We start from the raw sequence: 19809 nt of genomic DNA, 5'->3' as shown, positions 1-19809 counted from the left end.
GCATGTGCTTGGACCACTGACATACTTGGGTTCGTGCATAGAGTTTTTCCCCTTTAATTTCTGAATGACCTTGCCTAATTAAGCCTCAGTTTCTTAACTGTAAAATACAGATTATAATAGCTCCTGCCTCATAGGCTTGTTATGAGAATTAAATGAGATAATGTGTATGAAGCACCTTGCACAGCATCTGGCGCACAACAATCTATAAATACTGGATGCTATTATTTTTGTACTTATTATTAATGATATAGTACAGAATAACATCCCCAAATCCTTGGTACAGGTTTTTAAATGTCTTCTTCATTTAATGCATGATTTTAAACAAAGCTATTAATCCAGGTCAATGGGGGTTCCCTGAGCACAAGAACATAAAGAACAAAGTGATCCAGATTAAATGACACAGAGGCAGCCCCAGTCACCCAGCGGGTGTAGTGAGGGAAAAGACATTCATGGGCCAGAATACTCTGGTACCAGGCACACAGTTATTGGTTAATTGATTGAATAATAATTTAAAGGTGTTCACGTTAAGATTGTGGATAAAGACTGATCTAACACACACACACGCACACACATACACACGCGCACACACACACACACGCACACACACACATTGTATAAAGTTCTATGGTTTCCAGTGTTTTCAACATGCAATTTTAAGCAATATTTTTAAAGCTTTCTTCCTCTGTTACAAACACAGGCTGGACAGAGATGTGGAGGTCGAAGATTTCCAGCGATATTCCGAAAAGGTCCACACTTCCCTTTATGAGTGTCCCATTGAGTCTTCACCATTGTTTCTTCTTCACAAAAGAAGAAAAAACTCCTCAAAGCCTAAAACAAATCCGAATAAAAAGGTAAAAGATAATGTCATGCCACCTTTCCAACTGTCCTCGCCTTCCATGCACACAGCTCTAGACACTGCTGTTTCGGAGAATTTACCCTAGTCAGCAACTGTGTATGTATGAAAGATGGGATTCTTGCAGTATCAGATATGACAGTTTGCCAGCTTTGTGACATCAGTTTGTTCCCAGAGAAACTATTTGAATCAGCTTTTAGTGGTACTCCCAACTACTTTTTATTACACTTGTTAAATCCTTCTGTGCTTAACAGTTTACATATATAAAAACCAAACCCACTGCTGTCAAGTCGATTCCAACTCCGGCCCTATGGGACAGAGTAGAACTGCCTCATAGGGATTCCAAGGAGCGGTTGATGGATTCAAACTGCTGACCTTTTAGTCAGCAGCCAAGCTCTTAACCACTGTACCATCAGGGCTCCAGGTATATAATATATACTATTTAATATTATTAATTCCCTAATATTTATTTTTATGTAACAATCTCAGACTTTTGTCACATTCGTGGAAATTATTAAAGTTCCTGATCTTACCCTTGTTTCTTTCTAATTCCTTGCCCTTACTTCACCACTCACATGCGCAGTTGAGCTGTGGCATCAACTAGAGCAATCACATCAACAGATTCTCGAGTTCTAAAATTCCATTCTCTAACTACTGTACTCTCTCATTATTTACTCCCAGTGTTCATAATCTTTGCCTTCATTGCAATTAGTCCCTTCTGATTCTTTCAGTATAAGTCTCCCTTCATGGCCCAAATTTGTCTATGCATTCAGGTGCTCCCACCTTGGTCCCACCATCATCTCACATCTGAATTACTGTAATAACCTTCCAAAAGGTCTCCCTGCTTCTGCTTTGCTCCTCAACAGTCTATTCTCAACATATCAGTCAGATCCTTAAAAATATCATGTCACTCCATAGCTCAAAGTATCCCCCCACTGTACTAGAGTCAAAGCCCAAGTCCCTATAATATCACAAAAAAATAATAATAATAATCACAGTTGCCATTGAGTAGACTTCAACTCATGGCAACCAAGCGTAGATCTTTGTTCTATAGGGTTTTCCATGTCTGCTTTTTCAAAATTAGACCACCAGGACTTTCTTCTAAGTGCCTCTGGGTGGACTTGAACTTCCAAACTTTCTATTAGCAGCTGAGCATGTAACTGTTTGCACCACCTAGAGACTCCATACAATATCACAAGAGGCCCTCTATGATCCAGGTCCTTTAACCTCTCTGAGCTCATCTCCTCCCACTCCAGCGCCTCATTCACCGTGTTCCCCATACTGGCCTCCTGGCTCTTCCAATAACAGGCCATGCATATTCGGGTCTCTACTGGAGCTCTTCTGCCTGCACCACTCCTCTCCCAAACATCAGCACGAACAACTCCTTTGCCTCCTTCCAGAACTGCTCAAATCTCACCAGTAGAATAAGGCCTACCCTGAACACCTATTTAATACCTCAGTCTGCCATCTGTCCCGCACCAGTACTACTGATCTCTCTCCTCTTTTTCTACTTGTTCTTTTGTTCACAGCACTGATCACATTCCAATTTATTATATACTTTATTCATTATGCTTATTATTTATATCTGCATCCTCTGCTATAATTTAAGCTCCTTTGTTTTGTTCACTGATATATCCTAAGCACCTATAGCAATGTCTGGCACAAAATAAGTATTCAATAAATATCTAGCTATCTCCGTCTAAGAGTTATTATGAGGATTAAATGAGTGAGTGAATGAAATACACTTAGCACAATGCCTGGAACATAGTAAACATTCAATGAATTTTACATGTCAGATCTCTGTAAAGCTTTGTGAGTGTTCCTGGAGAATTGATTCCTGAAATTGGAATTGCTTGGCCAAAGGGACTGTGAATTTTTATTATTGAGCAATAGCAACTTATACTCCCGCAAACAGCATTTAAAAGAACCAATTACCCTACACAATTGCCACCATCAAAGAGAATCAAGTGTTTAGAATCTTGCCAAGGTAATGGGCACATATGGCATCTCCTTGTGGTTTTAATTTGCATTTCCCTGATGGCTGATGAGTTTGAGCATCTGTCAAGGGCAGAACTGATTGCCTTTCAAGGCTGGCATTTGGCCAATCAGCAAGCAAGAAGAGTCGCCACTAGCTTCTCGCATCTGATGGTCTTTCACTGACCACTATACCTTGAGCCAAATATCTGTTGCCATTGAGTGGATTCTGAATCATAGCAACTCTATAGGACAGAGTAGGACTACCCCATAGGGTTTCCAAGGCTGCAGTCTTTATGGAAGCAGACTGCCACATCTTTCTCCCAAAGAGTGGCTGGTGGGTTCGAATGCTTCAGTTAGCAGTTGAGAGCTTAACTACTGAGTCATCAGGGCTCCTTATACCTTGAGCACTTCCCCATATATTTGACTTTATATGGACTGCTCTTTGGAATATCTATAAAACTTCTCCTTTGTTCACACATTATTCTTTATCCATGTTAATAAAATAATTTTGCTCGCATAAAATCAAAACTTAATTGTTTTTCAGTACTCCTTTCCTGAGTTTGACATGGGAGACTTTTTTAAAGTACCTCTGGCAGAGAGATCATTTCATTGATTTCTATGAAGGATTAAGCCAGTTTCAACTCTCAGAGGACACTATGAAATTCTGATAGAGTCTTACTGTCACGTTCATATGTTGTTACCAAAAGGTTTATCCTGAGAGTTTTTTTAAACTGGCACTTGAGCACTGGTCAGTGGGTCAAAGGTAGCAGGTTAACATTCTAGGCTGTTGAGAAAGGTCAACCTTCCAAAGCAAACACTGTTTACCACTTTATATGAACATCGTTTTTTATATGAAGCTGTCTATCAAATGTAGTTTCCTAACAAGCATTCATAGTCTCAAGGTTACAATCAACAGCCCTTGAAACTATTAACACAAGCCTTTCAATATTATAGGAAAGCTCTGGAACTTTCTGTCTAGTCTCCTAGACAGAAACTCAAGTTTGTAATGACAAGATAAGGAATCACTATAGATTTCACTTATACTTCCTGGTAATTAGAATGTCAATGTTTGCTAATCTTCCCTTGTATTTATACTTGTATCAATTGCTTCTTAAATAACTGCCAAGAAACACATGTGACCTCTAGTTTAAATTTTTACAAGGGCCGAATCAAAGCAGTTTGCACTTTATAACAATTTATTTTAATAATAACTTCCTACTATTCTATTTTAGGAAACCCTGGTGGCATAGTGGTTAAGAGCTACAGCTACTAACCAAAAGGTTGGCAGTTCAGATCCCCCAGGCGCTGCTTGGAAACTCTACGGGGCAGTTCTACTCTGTCCTATAGGGTCGCTATGAGTCAGAATCAGTTCGATGGCAACGGGTTTTATTCAATTATTATAATCCATTTAACTTTTAATAGACTTTCAGTTGTTTCCATTTTTCCCCTTTTATGGGTGAAGATCCTTTGTACATAAATCTTTGATCATGCTGCTGAGCGAATTATTAGATTTCTATCCTCTAAATTTTAAAATCAGCAATACAATTTTAAGAGCACCAAGTAATTTTTAAAAATTGTCCCACATCCTGTCACATGAAAGTGTTATATATCCTATCACTGAACATATTCTTAAAAATTTTGAAGATGTTGCTAATTATATTAACTTCTTACGCAGCGTATGTAAATAAGAAACAGTGGGTTAAAGTGATATTGTTGCCTATGATATGACGATTGTATGAATTGAGTCGCTCGGGGTTATTTTATTGCCAACTTTTCCATTTTTTACTATTCTTTTAGATGTGCACTAATTTTAAATGATAGAGTGGCCATTGCTATAGCTTCAGTTTTGCTTTGCTTTGCTATCAATGACTAGAATTTTGGGTTTGTTAACATGCTATGTTGTTGTTGTATTGTTGTTACTACTATAGCTGCTGCAGTCATTTGCCAGTGGTGGTAGAGGGAGGGAAGAGAGGGGCCTAATTTTTCATGAATGGAAAAAGCACAAATAATATACATTTTTATTATTATTTGTATTAGCATTAATGGAAACCCTGGTGGCATAGTGGTTAAGAGTTCGGCTGCTAACCAAAAGCTTGGCAGTTCGAATCCACCAGGTGCTCCTTGGAAACCCTATAGGGCAGTTGGAATCAACTCGACAGCAATGGGTTTTGGTTTTATTAGCATTAATGGTAAAGATATCACAAATTAATTTTTGCTGCTAACATGTTACTTTTATCCCTTCATATGACTTATTATTTCCTTTTTTTTTTTATAGGGAGAGAAAAGTAAGGATGCACCTTCCTGGGATCCTGTTGGCCTGAAATTCCAAGAGCGGAATGCTCCGAGAGATTCTCATTGCCACCTTTCCAGCAGCCCTAGAGCAATAGAGCATGCATATCAGTACGGAGGGACTGCAAACAGCCGCCAAGAGTTTGAACACCTAAAAGGAGACTTTGGTGAAAAGTAAAGTAACACACTATCCTTCCTGAAACTTAATGCATGGCTGGATTCCATCCTTGTTTGCCACATGCCATCTTTTTCTTATGATCTTCCCCCATGAAAATTGTTTCCAGATTGTAAATGGGAATGCCATCCAAACTATTAGAATATTGACAAAGAAAGGCACTGAAAATACAAATATTCGTATATGTCTATGCCCCCCACCCCACCCCACCCCACATTTTCCCCGTGTTTCACAGACCTCTAGGTTGTTTAGCATTATCAACTCGGTGTCAACAGGTGTTTGGTTTTTTACATAAGTCTTTCTTTTTCAAACATTCGCATAACAGTGCATTCAATAAAAAAAAATCTCTAAACCAAAAAAAAAACCCATTGCTGTTGGGTCAGTTCCAACTCATAGCAACCCTATAAGACAGAGTAGAACTGCCCCATAGAGTTTTTAAGGCTGTAAATCTTCATGGAAGCAGACTGCCACATCTTTCTCCCACAGAGTAGCTGGTAGGTTTGAACTGCTGATCTTTTGGTTAGCAGCTGAGCACTTTTAACCACCGTGCCACCAAGGCTCACATGAAACCTCTAATGCCTTCTAATTCACTACTTGCCTAATCAGCAGAATCAGTAGTTTGTATTCTTCAGGAAAAATTCAGAGTTAATCAAACTAGAAGTTAACCTAACAAATATATCTTATCCATAACCTAGAGCTAAATTTCTAGAATATTTTTAAAAATTTCTACTCACTCCAAAAACCAAACCAAGCCCAGTGCCATCGAGTCAATTCAGACTCATAGCATAGCGACCCTATAGGACAGAGTAGAACTGCCCCATAGAGTTTCCAAGGAGCGCCTGGCAGATTCGAACTGCCTACCCTCTGGTTCGCAGCTGTAGCACTTAACCACTACACCACCAGTGTTTACTCACTCAGGTGGCTGTTTTTAACATGTGATGTCCATCAATTAATTTTTACTGGGAAAAGATTTGAATTTGTATTTTTGATAGTACACACGTCATATTGTTTCTATACAAATTTCTATATGCATATTAATTACTCACTAGTATTTTGTCCATATGAATAAGCTTCCCTAACGTATAGATCTTTACTAAACTAATTGCAACCATAATTTCAAAGCCATATGAATAAGCTTCCCTAACGTATAGATCTTTACTAACCATAATTTCAAAGCCAGGCATGATATTATGATCCTTAACTGAAAGAGTACTTTAAATTTGGAACATATCCCTGTTGCATAAGGAAGTAGAGGAGAAGGATTTAAATTTTTGAACTAGTACCTAACCTTTTTTTTGTTTGTTTGTTTACCTAACCAATATTCATTAATAGTAAAAAAAAAAAAATTTTTTTTTTTTTTAGAGGAGAAGGATTTAAATTTTTGGACTAGTACCTAACCTTTTTTTTTTTTTTTTTTTACCTAACCAATATTCATTAATAATACTAAGGGATAATTAGAAGAAATGCTGCTTGGGATTAAATGAATGGCTACTTATTTCTCCCATACACCATCTTGCTTTGGAAGTTAGAGAGACTATCCTCAGTCTCATTTCGCATATGGTAAGCTCTTTCTTTTCATTTACCAGATCTCAGTTTTCCATCCGTCTGAAAACTCGCTCCTCCCATGGGATGATTTTCTATGTCTCAGATCAAGAAGAGAATGATTTCATGACTCTATTCTTGGCCCACGGCCGTTTGGTTTTCATGTTTAACGTTGGCCACAAGAAACTGAAGATTAGAAGCCAGGAGAAATACAATGATGGATTGTGGCATGATGTAAGTTGAAGGCAGAGGATAGTATTATCAATAAATATTCACCAGTGTAAATATGCTGACGCTAAGGCCCCACTATGTCTCTCTAGAAACATCCATTTTAAAATCCTGCTGCTGTACACTTGAAGTTCAATTTCAAAACTTTTTTTTATTAATTCTTTATAAAAATCTTGAAGCATATTATTTAAAAAGAGACACAGATTGGGTGTAACTGTTTTAACCAAAGGATCAATGGCCAACATAATCTAAAGTTTGGTTTCTAATGATTTGTCATTTGACTCTCTCTCTACCCTCCCCACCCCCCCACTACCTCTACAGGTTCTTAAGGTTCAACAACTGTTCCTGAGTGTCTTTTATAGTGCACAGCAGTAGGCTAAGCTAGGGAAGATGCAAAGTGAAAAGTAAATCCAAACAGTTAGGAGGACAGGAACCACAGGGGAGTAGCTAAATATTGAAGCAAATCAGTTTGTATGTAGTGGCAACAGTAAGCAACATAAGATGCGTTACAATTAATTACAATAAGTTCAGGAGAGGGAGAGAACATGTGGGCTGAACCAGCTCGAAAGAGATTCGTAGAGAACTCTGGTAAATTTAAACTGTATTCAGAAATTAAGCCTGAAGCTTTAAATCATTCCATCTAGAAGTCAGAAAATACATGGATCAATTCCTCTAACACATTTTCATAATACCGTACATAATAATGAAGTGGTAATTAGAAGATGAGCAGGAAAAAGCACGTGGGTATATAAAGCAAGGAGGTGGAAACATTTCACAATAAAGGCATATGCTGCAGAACAAAAAAAGAATTAATGAGGACATAGTTGTTCTCATTCTAAAAATTGGATAGCCAGGTCTCTACTCTGCTGAAGAAGAAGAGGCAAACTTCTTTTTAAAGGACTTTCTGTGGATTCCCCACAGTATTACGGTAGCAAAGTTGGGAGGCAGAGCAACACAGCCTTTCTCCCAGTCTTGTGATGTACTTGGGACCTGCTGTTTTCCTTCTCTCCATCCAGGTGATATTTATTCGGGAAAAGAGCAGTGGCCGACTGGTGATTGATGGTCTTCGAGTCCTGGAGGAAAGTCTGCCTCCTACTAAAGCTTCATGGAAAATCAAGGGTCCTATTTATTTGGGAGGCGTGGCTCCTGGAAGGGCTGTGAAAAATGTCCAGGTAAGAAAGGGAGGAACAGGTAGACCCATCGACCTTGAAAGCTGGAAAATCATTTAGTCCAGGCCCTCATATTACAGATTAGGAAACCGGCAAGAATAAAATTGTAGTTTGGCTGTATGTGGAATATCAAAGTGTGTACTGTCCTATTGGGGTCCCTGGGTGGTTGAAAAGGTTAACATGCTTGGCTGCTAATCGAAAGGTTGGAGGTTTGAGTCCATTCAGAGGCGCCTCAAAAGAAAGGCCCAGTGATCTACTTCCAAAATATTATCAGCCATCGAAAACCCCATGGAACACAGTTCTACTCTGACGCACGTGGGGTGGTCATGAGTCAGAGCCAACCAGACAGCAACAGCTTCCTGTCAGGCTGGCTGTCTTTTTGCCCTGTGGCATTACAAAGTCGGGAGAGATCTCTGAGTCTAAGGTAGAGGTGAAACGAAAAAAGCTTCGGAGTTGTAAATTGTCATAAAAAGTTATGTCTCAAGGGGATGCTTATTTATTCAGCAAGTAGCCATACTTTTAGTACCAAATAAATACCAAAAAAAGAAAGCAAGTGTTTTTGTTATATATTATTGAGTGAAAAAAAGCAAGTTTCAAACCATTATAAAAACTATGATCCTATTTTTGTTTTGTGTACACACACACACCTGTAAATGTGCAAGGAAAAGTGGTTACTTCTTGGGAGAAGTGAAGGGATAGTAAGAAACATGTAATTTTCGTAATTTAAAAATTAAAACTATTTCATCTTAAAAAACATTTAGCAATAAAGAGAATGCATCAAAGGATTAAATTTTTCTTAACATAAATACAGATTTTATTTTAGCACAAAAAGTTAATACGTCTAATACTCATTATATATGTGGATAAAGCAAAAAAACTAGAGTTCACATTAAATATTAATTAAGCAGCCCCAATTCCATGACAGTCTTTTTTTATATATACACATGTACATAATTCTACTTATTTTGTTGTTGTTGAGAATATACACACCAAAATATACACCAATTGAGCATGTACCTTTTAGTGACATTGATTACATTCTTCGAGTTGTGTAACAATTCTCACCCTCCTTTTCTGAGTTGTTCCTCCCTCATTAACATAAATTCACTGCGCCATAAGGCTGCTGTCTAATTTTTCCAGTAGTTATTGTCAGTTTGATTCTATATGGGTAGTTCTTAAAGGAGCATGACGCTCAAGGCAGGCCTTTTTCACCAGTTAAGCTAAACTATTGTTTGTTTTTGAAAAGACTTCAAGGAATATTTTTGGTTTAAGGTTTAAAGGTTATCTCAGGGCAGTAGTTTCAGGGGCCATGGCAATCTCTTTAAAAGGAAGATTTCCAAATGCAGGATAAAATCAGTTTGTCCAAGGTGGCCCAAATTTCACATTGCATGGTAAGATAAACCCTCAACCACAAAAACAGCTAACGAAGCCGAAATGTAAACCTTCTGCTGTATATTCGACCACAGTAGACTTAACAGTCAAGGACTTTACTAGCCTTCAGCAGCAGTAGATGATCTTGAGCACAGCTGTCATTCTGGAAGGATAATTCTAACATTTAATTTTATTTATTTAAGTGTATTTCATCTGATATATATATATATAAAATTTAAGAAGCCCTGGTGGGTCAATGGTTAAGCACTCAACTACTAACCAAAAGGTCAGCAGTTCGAACCCAGCAGCCCCTCCACGGGAGAAGAAGATGTGGCAGTCTGCTTCCTTAAAGATCACAGCCTGAAAGCCTTATGGGACAGTTCTACTCTGTTGTATAGGGTTGCTATGAGTTGGAATCGACTCGATAGCACACAGCAAAAACATATAAAAATTTATATTTGCAGTTGCTAGTTATTTCATTACGGTGTATGTAAAAAATCCCATAGCTTAATAACTGTAGGCTGACATCATCAAATACAAAATTCCAACTTGAAAAAACTAGTTAAATGAACTACCTTGAAAAGATTAATCATTTAGATAGCTACATTAAATAAGGAATTTCTTAGTTTCTCTCAGGACTTATACCCCATCATTTTGCTTCTCCTTGGTGTATCTATAGAGCCCTGGTGGCACAGTGGTTAAGAGCTCGGCTGCTAACCAAAAGTTGGCAGTTCAAATCCACCAGCCACTCCTTGGAAACCCTATGGGGCAGTTCTACTCTGTCCTATAGGGTTGCTAGGAGTCGGAATCAACTCCATGGCAACGGATTTGGTTTGGGGTTTTAGTTTGGTGTATCTGTGCTGCGAAAATGAACTTCAAGAAATGTCTTCTTCTTCTCTCAGATTAACTCAGTCTACAGTTTCAGTGGCTGTCTCGGCAATCTCCAGCTCAATGGGGCCTCCATCACCTCTGCTTCCCAGACATTTAGTGTGACCCCTTGTTTTGAAGGTCCAATGGAAATGGGAACATACTTTTCAACAGAAGGAGGATATGTGGTTCTAGGTAAAATGACTGATTTTGTAAAATATGAATCATTAAACACTTCCTTCCTGGAAGAAATATTGGGCCCACAACTAAAACTTAAGAATGCCAAATAACCCAGCTCTAGAAGTTGACCTTTTCCACAACCACCACCTTGCTCCCTCTACCACTCCAAAGAAGACATGGAGTCTTCATCCCTGTTTCGTTCCCTGACCAGAGCTTCCCTACAGCTTCCAAACCTGTGGGTGACCATCCAGGCTTCTTTAGACTTTCCCGTGCTGCTCTGTGGCCTGATCCAATCATCTCCTGACCACTTGCTCTTCTAGGCCTTGCTCTCTTCCCTGTTAACACACCCATTATCTCTAGTAAAAGCGAGTTCCACTTCCTTACCCAGCTCTGCAGTGCCTGCAGGAAATAATGACCTTCAGAAATTTCATTTCTGTATCTTTATTCTCCTCAACCATTACTCTCTTGCTGAACAGTTTTTATTGTATGCCAAGTAATGAAACATAACATCTCCTAAAATAAAATTCTGAAAGACTACACACAATCACCATCCAAACCACTTCAACAACATCCTACGGAGCAGCTGTTAGGTGTGAGGAAGGCACAGAGATAGGTTATTTGGAAAGAGAACAGGAGAAGGGTATAAAACCACACGTTCCCTGCCCTCAAAGCGCTTAGATACTTTGTACATTCCTGGAAAAAAAAGAAAAGAAATTACAATGCAGCCAACTCAACTTTCTTAAACTACCATCATGCCCAATAGAATAACCAGAGGTAATAATTCCTTTAATTTGTCTAGCTCATGATTTTACTTCCCTATCTTTATCCCTACCAAAACACCTGCACTTATGTTCCTCAGCCATTTGCTGAGGGCTTCCTTGAATTTCACTGATAAAAAGACTAAAGGCTTGGACACCTTGAGATGCATAAGCAACCTACACAATTTATGTACCTCATAAATATTAACCAATAGCAGAAAAAATTAAAAAGTGAATTATAAGACATATCAAGCGAACATTATGAAGATGTTCAGGTTTGCAATGAGTCTCTTGGGGTGAAGACAGCTACTCTTAATAAGAATTAATTTTCTTGGATCACTGCAATAGCAGCTCCTAACTCCTTTCTTTTGTTGTTCTCACTTTCTCTCCCCTCTGAAAGGCTGTGCAACACTGGCACCAGTTAGTTTGTTGTTGTCGTTTAAGAATTATTTTAAAATGTAGGTCTGATCAAGTCAGCCCTCTTGCCCAATGACTGCAAAAGAGAGTCGAGCTTCCCTACTTCAGCATTAGACCCCTTCTGGACGTGGCTCCAGCCTGCCTTCCCACTTACCATGCCTCCTTCTCCCACTTGCAGCAGACCATCCAGGCACACTGACCTGCGCAGTACTCGCCAAACACCCCAGTCTCTGTACCTGTGTGCAGACTACTTCCTCAGCCAGAATTGCCCTTCCTCCTTCTCACTTTTGAAGTATCAAATGGCCTTGCTAGCTGGAATTCCTGCTCCCCCAGACTCCCAGAGCACATGATGTATTTATTGTCAATGTGTTATCCCCAACCTCCACACACAGGAGTGGTATATTAGTTGTCTTATCCCCCACAGAGCTTTCCACAGTGTTTTTTGACACGAAGAATGCCACCTTCTACATAGCTATTGAAAAATACGTCAAGCTTTCAAATGTAGGTTTAAAAGTATTTAATTACAAAATCACATCATAGTTATAAAATTTATGTTGCTGTTCTTGAGCACTGATAGTATTTCTCCCCACAGATGAATCTTTCAATATTGGATTGAAGTTTGAGATTACATTTGAAGTACGTCCCAGAAGCAGTTCCGGAACCCTTGTCCATGGCCACAGTGTCAATGGGGAGTACCTAAATGTTCACATGAAAAATGGGCAGGTATTGCCTTAAAAAATTTTAACAGTCTGTCTCTTCTGACCTTGGATTCTAGATCTGAAGCAAATTTATTTCACAGAATTATCTCATCAATCTTTCCTTAATGGAAAAAAGAGAGAGAGAGAGATGGGGAGAGCTGTAACATAAAATTTAAATGCAGGCAATATATTTAGACTCAGAATTATATGTTGGGAATTGATTTGGTTAGAACAAAGAGCTGTGAAAAGGTGGCACAACTACAAAAGAAAATTATCAGTAATAGCAACATAAAGGGTTTTAACAAAACAATTGGAAAACAACCTTTTTCACCAAATGGGAGCAGCAAACATAGCCAAGTATCAAAACCACTAACGATAAAAAAATCTATCCATCCATCTATATATCTATATGTATAACCAGAAACCCAGTGCGTATACCAGATATGTATTTATACACATATACATACTATTCTCCATTTCTAGAAATAAAAGAAAATTATAATAAAATAGCACTTTCATCCTAAAATATTACTGTTGCTGTTGTTAGGTGCAGTGGAGTTGATTGGGACTCATTGTGACCAAGTGTGTTATTATTAAAGAAAATTCAGGAAGCTATTTGAATATATATTAAGGAAAAAATAGTATTTCGATGCCTTTAACTTAATATAATTGATTTCTTTGGGTTCCAGTACATTCTATTGAACCATATAACAATAAAAACTAATCTTTATATGGCGCAGACTGTCAGGTGGTATTCTAAATGCTTAATATGGATTAACTCATTTAATCTTTCCAATGGCTCTATGAGGTAGGTACCTTGACTTTGAGATAGGTACTCTTGTACCTTCAATACCCTTATTTTACAAAGAAGAAAACTGAAGCACAGAGTAGGATAAGTTGGAGAGCTGGGATATGAATCTAGGCAGTCTGGCTTCAAAGTCCATGCTCTTTACCAATACCTTAACCGGCTTTGTATAGTGTATGCCATCTTTAAAAATTAAAGGAATTCATTTTGCTATCTTTCTTACTGTTCCTGTCTCCCATCTTCTCTCCTGTGTAACAATTCCGTTCTCTCCAAGGAGCACACAGTTTAAACTTATCTATAGCCTGCGAAAGACTGACCCCTTGTGTTCAAATTGCAAAGCTAATCCTGCGTGGCTATTTGTTGAAATATTGCTTCTCTGTGGTGAATTACTTAAGAAATTCAGTTCGATCATGGATGTGGGGAGATGAAATTATATTATATAATAAACCCTGTTTTTTGAAGGTCATAGTAAAAGTCAACAATGGCATCAGAGACTTCTCCACCTCAGTAACCCCCAAGCAGAAGCTCTGTGATGGCAGATGGCACAGGATTACAGGTAAGAAACCCTAAGGGTCCCCGGGTGAGCCTGTGCACCCATCTGTGGGATGATTGTGTGGCAGAACTCACTGTAAATTATGTGATAGAATAGGTGTTGGATGGCAGTCTAGAAGTAGCCAGGGAAAAAAGAGAAACAAATGTTATTGCACTACTATTTATATGTGGAATCCATATATGGCTTGAAAATATGAATGCTGCCAAAATGGTGTTGGGTAGTTATTTAAATTATGCATAATTTATGTAGCAAAAAGTAGCACAAGAAAATCCTAAACATTCTCTCTGTCAAAATATTACAGTTAGCTTGTTAGATATTCATGTTTTTAATGATATAGAAAATATGGAGCTTTATTCTGGCATAAATAAAAGTCATTACAGTGATAAATTTGTCTCTTTCGTGTGAAAATTAATTATTCCAGTGCAACTTCTGACCAGTCTTTGCCCTGTATTTCAGTCATTAGAGATTCAAATGTGGTTCAGTTGGACGTAGATTCTGAAGTGAACCATGTGGTTGGACCCCTGAATCCAAAACCAGTTGATCACAGGGAGCCTGTGTTTGTTGGAGGTGTTCCAGGTAAGATTTGCTTAAAAGGGGCAAGTTTCCAAATCTAAAAAGCAGTGAGTTCTCATTATTATTATTAAGAATTGAGTCACGTGTCTTCATAATTCACCCAAATAACTCAAAAAAAAATTACATGATTGCTTTTCAAAGGAAAAAGCATACTGAAAATTGTGACTCCTCACCCAAGATCACAGCAAAATAACACGTAAGAAACCCCAGCTGTTACTCTCCCCCTTGCCATATGTATGTACTTTTCTCTGCCTTTTCCACATACCCTCCACACATACCCACTGTGAATCTGTTCTAAAGTATGAGAATCTTGGTGGACTGAAGGCTTGCTCATACTTGCTCTCTTTTCTAAGTTGGGAAGAAGAAAGTCATGGTTCTCTCATTCCAGGATTAGTGTGATTTGTAAAACAGCTGCAAGCCATAAATTCTGTTATTCCTCTGTAGTGGCAGTCCCCAAGAAAGATTCCCAGCTGCAACTCTGTAGTCATCGTCAGCAGTAGCAAAGAATGGCGCATAGCCTGGAGTGGTGATAGGAGGATATTTTTGGACCTCCCCCCACCTACACACACACAATTGTTTTAAACCTCTGAAACTGGGACCACGTCCTTACATTGAATGTGTGTGTTTTCACACATTTGACTTACTACAGAAAAACTGAATGCTACAGCTGGTGAGAGATACCTAAGGAGAAGGTATGCAAGCTTTATTGCATCTGGAATTTGGAGGGAATTTGAAGGGAAAACATACAACAGTGTTTCCTTGCCTTCTGACTAAGTTATTTTAGATTGCCCCATGTAAAGGCAGATCCTAAAAATGCTTTAAGTAGGAGAGTGAGAAAGCACAGATAAAATTAAGCATCTGGCTTTGGATACTCCTAAAATAGTTGCTAGTAAGCCCTCCTCGCCTTCGTAATGAGAATTTTTCAAATACCGGTATTGACAATGATAGTAACTCAGTGACTACAGAAATCTTTGAGACCCTCAAAAAGCAACACTTCCTTTCACTTCCCCACACACTCTCATCCCTCCGCTCCAACCCTCCCCTCCCGCTGCCTGGCTTCAGTTCTAAAAGGGATTCTGGCCGAGGCACTGTGGGGGATGTATCACATCAGTTCCTAGGTTTCTGTATATTACTTCCTTCCTAGAACTCAGGACATAGTTTAAAATATTTCAAAAGTTCCCAAGAGTCTACAGGGTCAAATTCAGCATGGCATGCGAACCCCTTGATGAAAAGCCCCTCCTTGTCCCTGCCTCTTGGGTTTCCCCACACCTTCTGGGGCTTGCCATTGCCTAAATGTTCAACGGCGCTCTCTTTGCTCCAGACCTTTGCACAAGTGCACAAGGCCTTCATTTCTGGGAAATGTTCTTCCTTTCTTACCCAGTACCTTTTCATGAACAGCTTCTCCCCCTCCCCCACCAACCTAACTCCTTACTGACCTTCAGGACTCAGCCCAGACTCACTTATACCCACATGCACTACACGCCCAACTCCCTCTACCTAGGATATCCTGTGCTCACCATGTATTGTTGTAGCTCCTATCACAGAATACTGTTGAAGCTAAATAGTACACTCTGTTGACAGAAAACATGACTTTATTCAACACACAACAAACATCATGGAGTGTCTGTTAAGCACTGAACTTGGCTCCAAGAGATGGCAAAACAAGAGTGGTTCTCGCTCATGGAAGCCAGAGTATTTGTTCTTTACTTTGCACTCAGAGTGCTTACTACATCATTCAGTAAAATATTTGTCTCTTTGATTTTTGTTTGTTTGTCTTTATGTGTGTGTACATCACACACTATCACACACTACCATTGTCTTTCACTACAGAAGTTGCTAAATTGGTAACCTTCAGAGACTAGGTGGGCAAGAAGTACCAAAAGCAAAATACAGCCTGTCTGAAACACAGCAAACAGAAAGATTTAACTAATGAACCAGCACACACAAAGTAGCAGGTCAGAGAGGTCTAACCACCAGCCAACAGCACCACTGTACCTTTTACTTCTGTCTAGGAGTCATGCCAGCAAGCCCAGAACCAAAGCAAAATAATTTAAGCTAAATGTAATTAGTTATATCCTTTTTAGCTGTTCAAGATTAATTCCGCTAAAACCACATAGGAAACCAGGCATTAAGAAGGATAACTAAAGGAAATTAGGCATAAATAAAACCCCTATATGCACTGGATTCTCTCGGAATCCTAAATAATCCCTTAAACCAAGCAGAACCCTGTTGACTCATTATTTCTGTCAATAAAAAAGGTGAATGCATTAAAGGTCATACAACTATATACCAAAAAGTCAGCTTTACTGTATAATTTAAAAATTAAAATTATTATTTTTGCAGCCCACACACATGGATGCCTGACCATTTATCCCACTACTAAAAATCCTGGATCATTCTATATATAGTCAATCTTTCAACCTGTGGAACATTCTCTCTTACAGTCATGTATTGATTTTATTCATCAGTCAGTTAAGGTTCTGGGGCACTATCCTGTCACTACTTACAATTAATTGTATGGTAAATTATGCATACAGTAATTGCTGTATGAATTATTACCTCCAGATAACTTCCCCCATAAGCCAAAGGGTGATAGGCTTGGGCAGAACCAAACCTATGTTCTAAAAGTCATTTCCAAAACAGGCAGCAGAATTAGATGTTTCTGGCCCTAGTATCCCAATGGTTCAGTGCTCAGCTGCTAACTGAAAGGTCAGGAGTTTGAATCCACCAGCCACTCCAAGGGAGAAAAGGCCTGGCAATCTGCTCCTGTAAGGATAACAGCCTAGGAAACCCTATCGGGTGGTTCTTCTCTGTCATAAAGGTTACTTACTATGAGTCGGAGTTGACTGGACAGCACCCAGCAACAACAAAGCTTTAGAATCTCTCCTGTTTGCTTACTTTTTATTCCTATAATGCAGCACAGCTGAGCAGACTTGAAGGATATATATAATCATCCTAATCTATTCTATAGACAAATAAAGGGACTTGATCTCTCAGGCCCCTTCAAAATCTAAAACTTTATCATTCTAAATATGAAACACTATTTCCATGATTTATTTTTAGTATAAATCTTCTACATATTCTTAATCTACATTGCTTAGAAAGCTTATTACAGCCACTGGATGATGTTTAATTTGCTGTCCTGTTTTATGTTCCTTCTTGAGTTACTGATTTTTAGGTGTCTTCCACCTTTTATTGCTACTGTTCACAGAGCTGTTTGTACATAATAATAAACTTTGGCTAAATGGATTTTAATTTCATGATATCTCTAAGGTCTCTAAATTGCTTTAAATTATATTGCTTTTATCATCCCAACACATTTAATTTTGCAATTAATAAGCATACAGCTTTTTCCAGATTTCTAATTAAGACAAGGAGAGGATGTTCCCCTGGCATACCACAGGGCACCTGTGCCCACACAAGGAAACGCTAGTTATCATTATTCTGTTTACAGTTCTTAAGCCCTTTGCTCAGAAAAATTAAAATTTAGTTTATTTGAATTCATTATTTTCTCATTATATCTTATGAGCTTGGCAAAAATGTGGAGGCTTAAGGCTGAAGAATAATGATATGAATTAAACAGAAACATTAACCAAGTCCAGAAATAGTGTGGAAACTAAGATTTCCTTTCTCCTTCTCAGCACAGAAAATAAGTCAGGCCCAGGTGAAATTAACCCCCCAAAAAATAGGTTGTTGTTGTTGTTAGCTGCCATGGAGTTGGCCCCCAACTCATGGCAACCCCATGCACAATGAAACAAAACACTGCCTAGTCCTGCGCCGTCCCCATGACCAGTTGTTGTGCATTAGACCGTGGTAACCCATAGGGTCTTCATTGGCTGATTTTCAGAAATAGCTCACCAGGCCTTTCTTCCTAGTCTCTCTTAGTCTGGTAGTTCTACTGAAACCTGTTCAGCATCACAGCAACCTGCAGACCTCTGCTGACAGACAGGTGGTAGCTATGCAGGAAGAGCATTGGCTAGGAATCAACCCCAGGAAATCAAACCCTGCTGCATGGAACGCGAGAATTCTATCGCTGAACCACCACTGCCCAAAAGCATAGGTAGACTATGAAATGTCACTGCTGAGTCTTTACGTGTACGTAGTAAATTTCCTCCTTGGAAGACAGCTGAATTATACAGAGGCACTTGATTGTGGAAAATAAGGCAAAACATTCACATTACCACATGTTCATATTACTTCAAAAGCAGATGAAGTTACTGAGGAATGAGTAAATTTCTAAATATATTCCATTTTTGACATGTAAGTCACCTTGATGATATGAGCAATTATTAAGTACACTTTTACCACAAAGTAATTTTGGGGGTTAAAGTACCTGAAATGCAATTTTTGTTTTCATTTATTTCTCTTTGCAGAGTCTCTACTGACACCACGCTTGGCCCCCAGCAAGCCCTTCACAGGCTGCATTCGTCACTTTGTGATTGACGGACACCCAGTGAGCTTCAGTAAAGCAGCCCTGGTCAGTGGCGCCGTGAGCATCAACTCCTGTCCCACAGCCTGACGCCCCAGAGCAGAGCTGCCCACACGTACTGTTCTTTAGAGCACTGAAATAAATGCAAAACCGGCCAGGGGGAATCGCAACTTCCTCTCCTGGTGGAAGCTTTCAACTAGTTGAGCATGACTTAAATGAATCATCAGGGACTGGATGTTTATTATTTCTCATTTTGATCTTGCCTGGGATCCAAAATGTCTGCAATGGACATCAATCAAAGGAGCGTTAAACATACCTGTATTGAGAGTATACTTACTTCCTGCTGGTGAAATATACTCTTCCTGTTTCTAATAAAATAGGAGGGATTCTAAATAAACAGTGGCACACCTTTTTAAAGTGTGGCTAGATTGTCAGATTCATTTTTCTTTCAGGGAAGATAACTTCCAGTCCATACCAAAATATCTTTGCCCTACACTGCCTTTCTTTATCTTAAAAAGATTCATTAATTTAGATAATTACTAAAATTAGATGATAGATGTCGTTTTAGCACCTCTTCTATCTTTCTCTCTCTCTCTCTCTGGTCTGTAACAAGAATACTTTAGATTTACAGCAGTTTTCAAGGTTAAATAAAATAAATTTCTAACTAACTATTAGATAAATGATAGTATAACTTAACCTTTCCTAGATAAGAAGAAGAAGGAATTAAACTGCTTTTTTTCTTTCCTTGTTTATTAAAAAAATAAAATTTCACATGGGGTAGGGGTTGGCTCCTGTAGGCTATTCCTGTTACTGTGTCTTCTATAGAAATCATTGAGGACATTATAACAAAGAGTGGGACAGAGTCCTAAAATTCAATTTCAAACCATAAAAGTTTTCTTATTAAAAGGCTTTTTTTCCCCACATA

General features: G+C 38.7%; 1 protein-coding gene across 1 annotated transcript in view; it reads left to right on the top strand.

The window, feature by feature from the left end:
• Positions 1-19809, top strand: part of LAMA4 (laminin subunit alpha 4) — a 153179-nt gene extending 133370 nt beyond the window's left edge. The window contains exons 31-39 of the mRNA XM_010598266.3: positions 698-851; positions 5106-5293; positions 6881-7070; positions 8081-8236; positions 10507-10666; positions 12419-12549; positions 13792-13885; positions 14339-14458; positions 18829-19809. Coding sequence (XP_010596568.2) covers positions 698-851; positions 5106-5293; positions 6881-7070; positions 8081-8236; positions 10507-10666; positions 12419-12549; positions 13792-13885; positions 14339-14458; positions 18829-18974 — 1339 coding nt within the window. The 3' untranslated portion in view covers positions 18975-19809. The remainder of the gene's footprint in view (positions 1-697; positions 852-5105; positions 5294-6880; positions 7071-8080; positions 8237-10506; positions 10667-12418; positions 12550-13791; positions 13886-14338; positions 14459-18828) is intronic.

The sequence above is a fragment of the Loxodonta africana genome, chromosome 1 (genome assembly GCF_030014295.1).
Source record: "Loxodonta africana isolate mLoxAfr1 chromosome 1, mLoxAfr1.hap2, whole genome shotgun sequence".
In the NCBI taxonomy this organism is placed as follows: Eukaryota; Metazoa; Chordata; class Mammalia; order Proboscidea; family Elephantidae; genus Loxodonta; species Loxodonta africana.
Note: the sequence above shows the minus strand (reverse complement) of the source record. Positions and strands in the feature narration are given on the sequence as shown.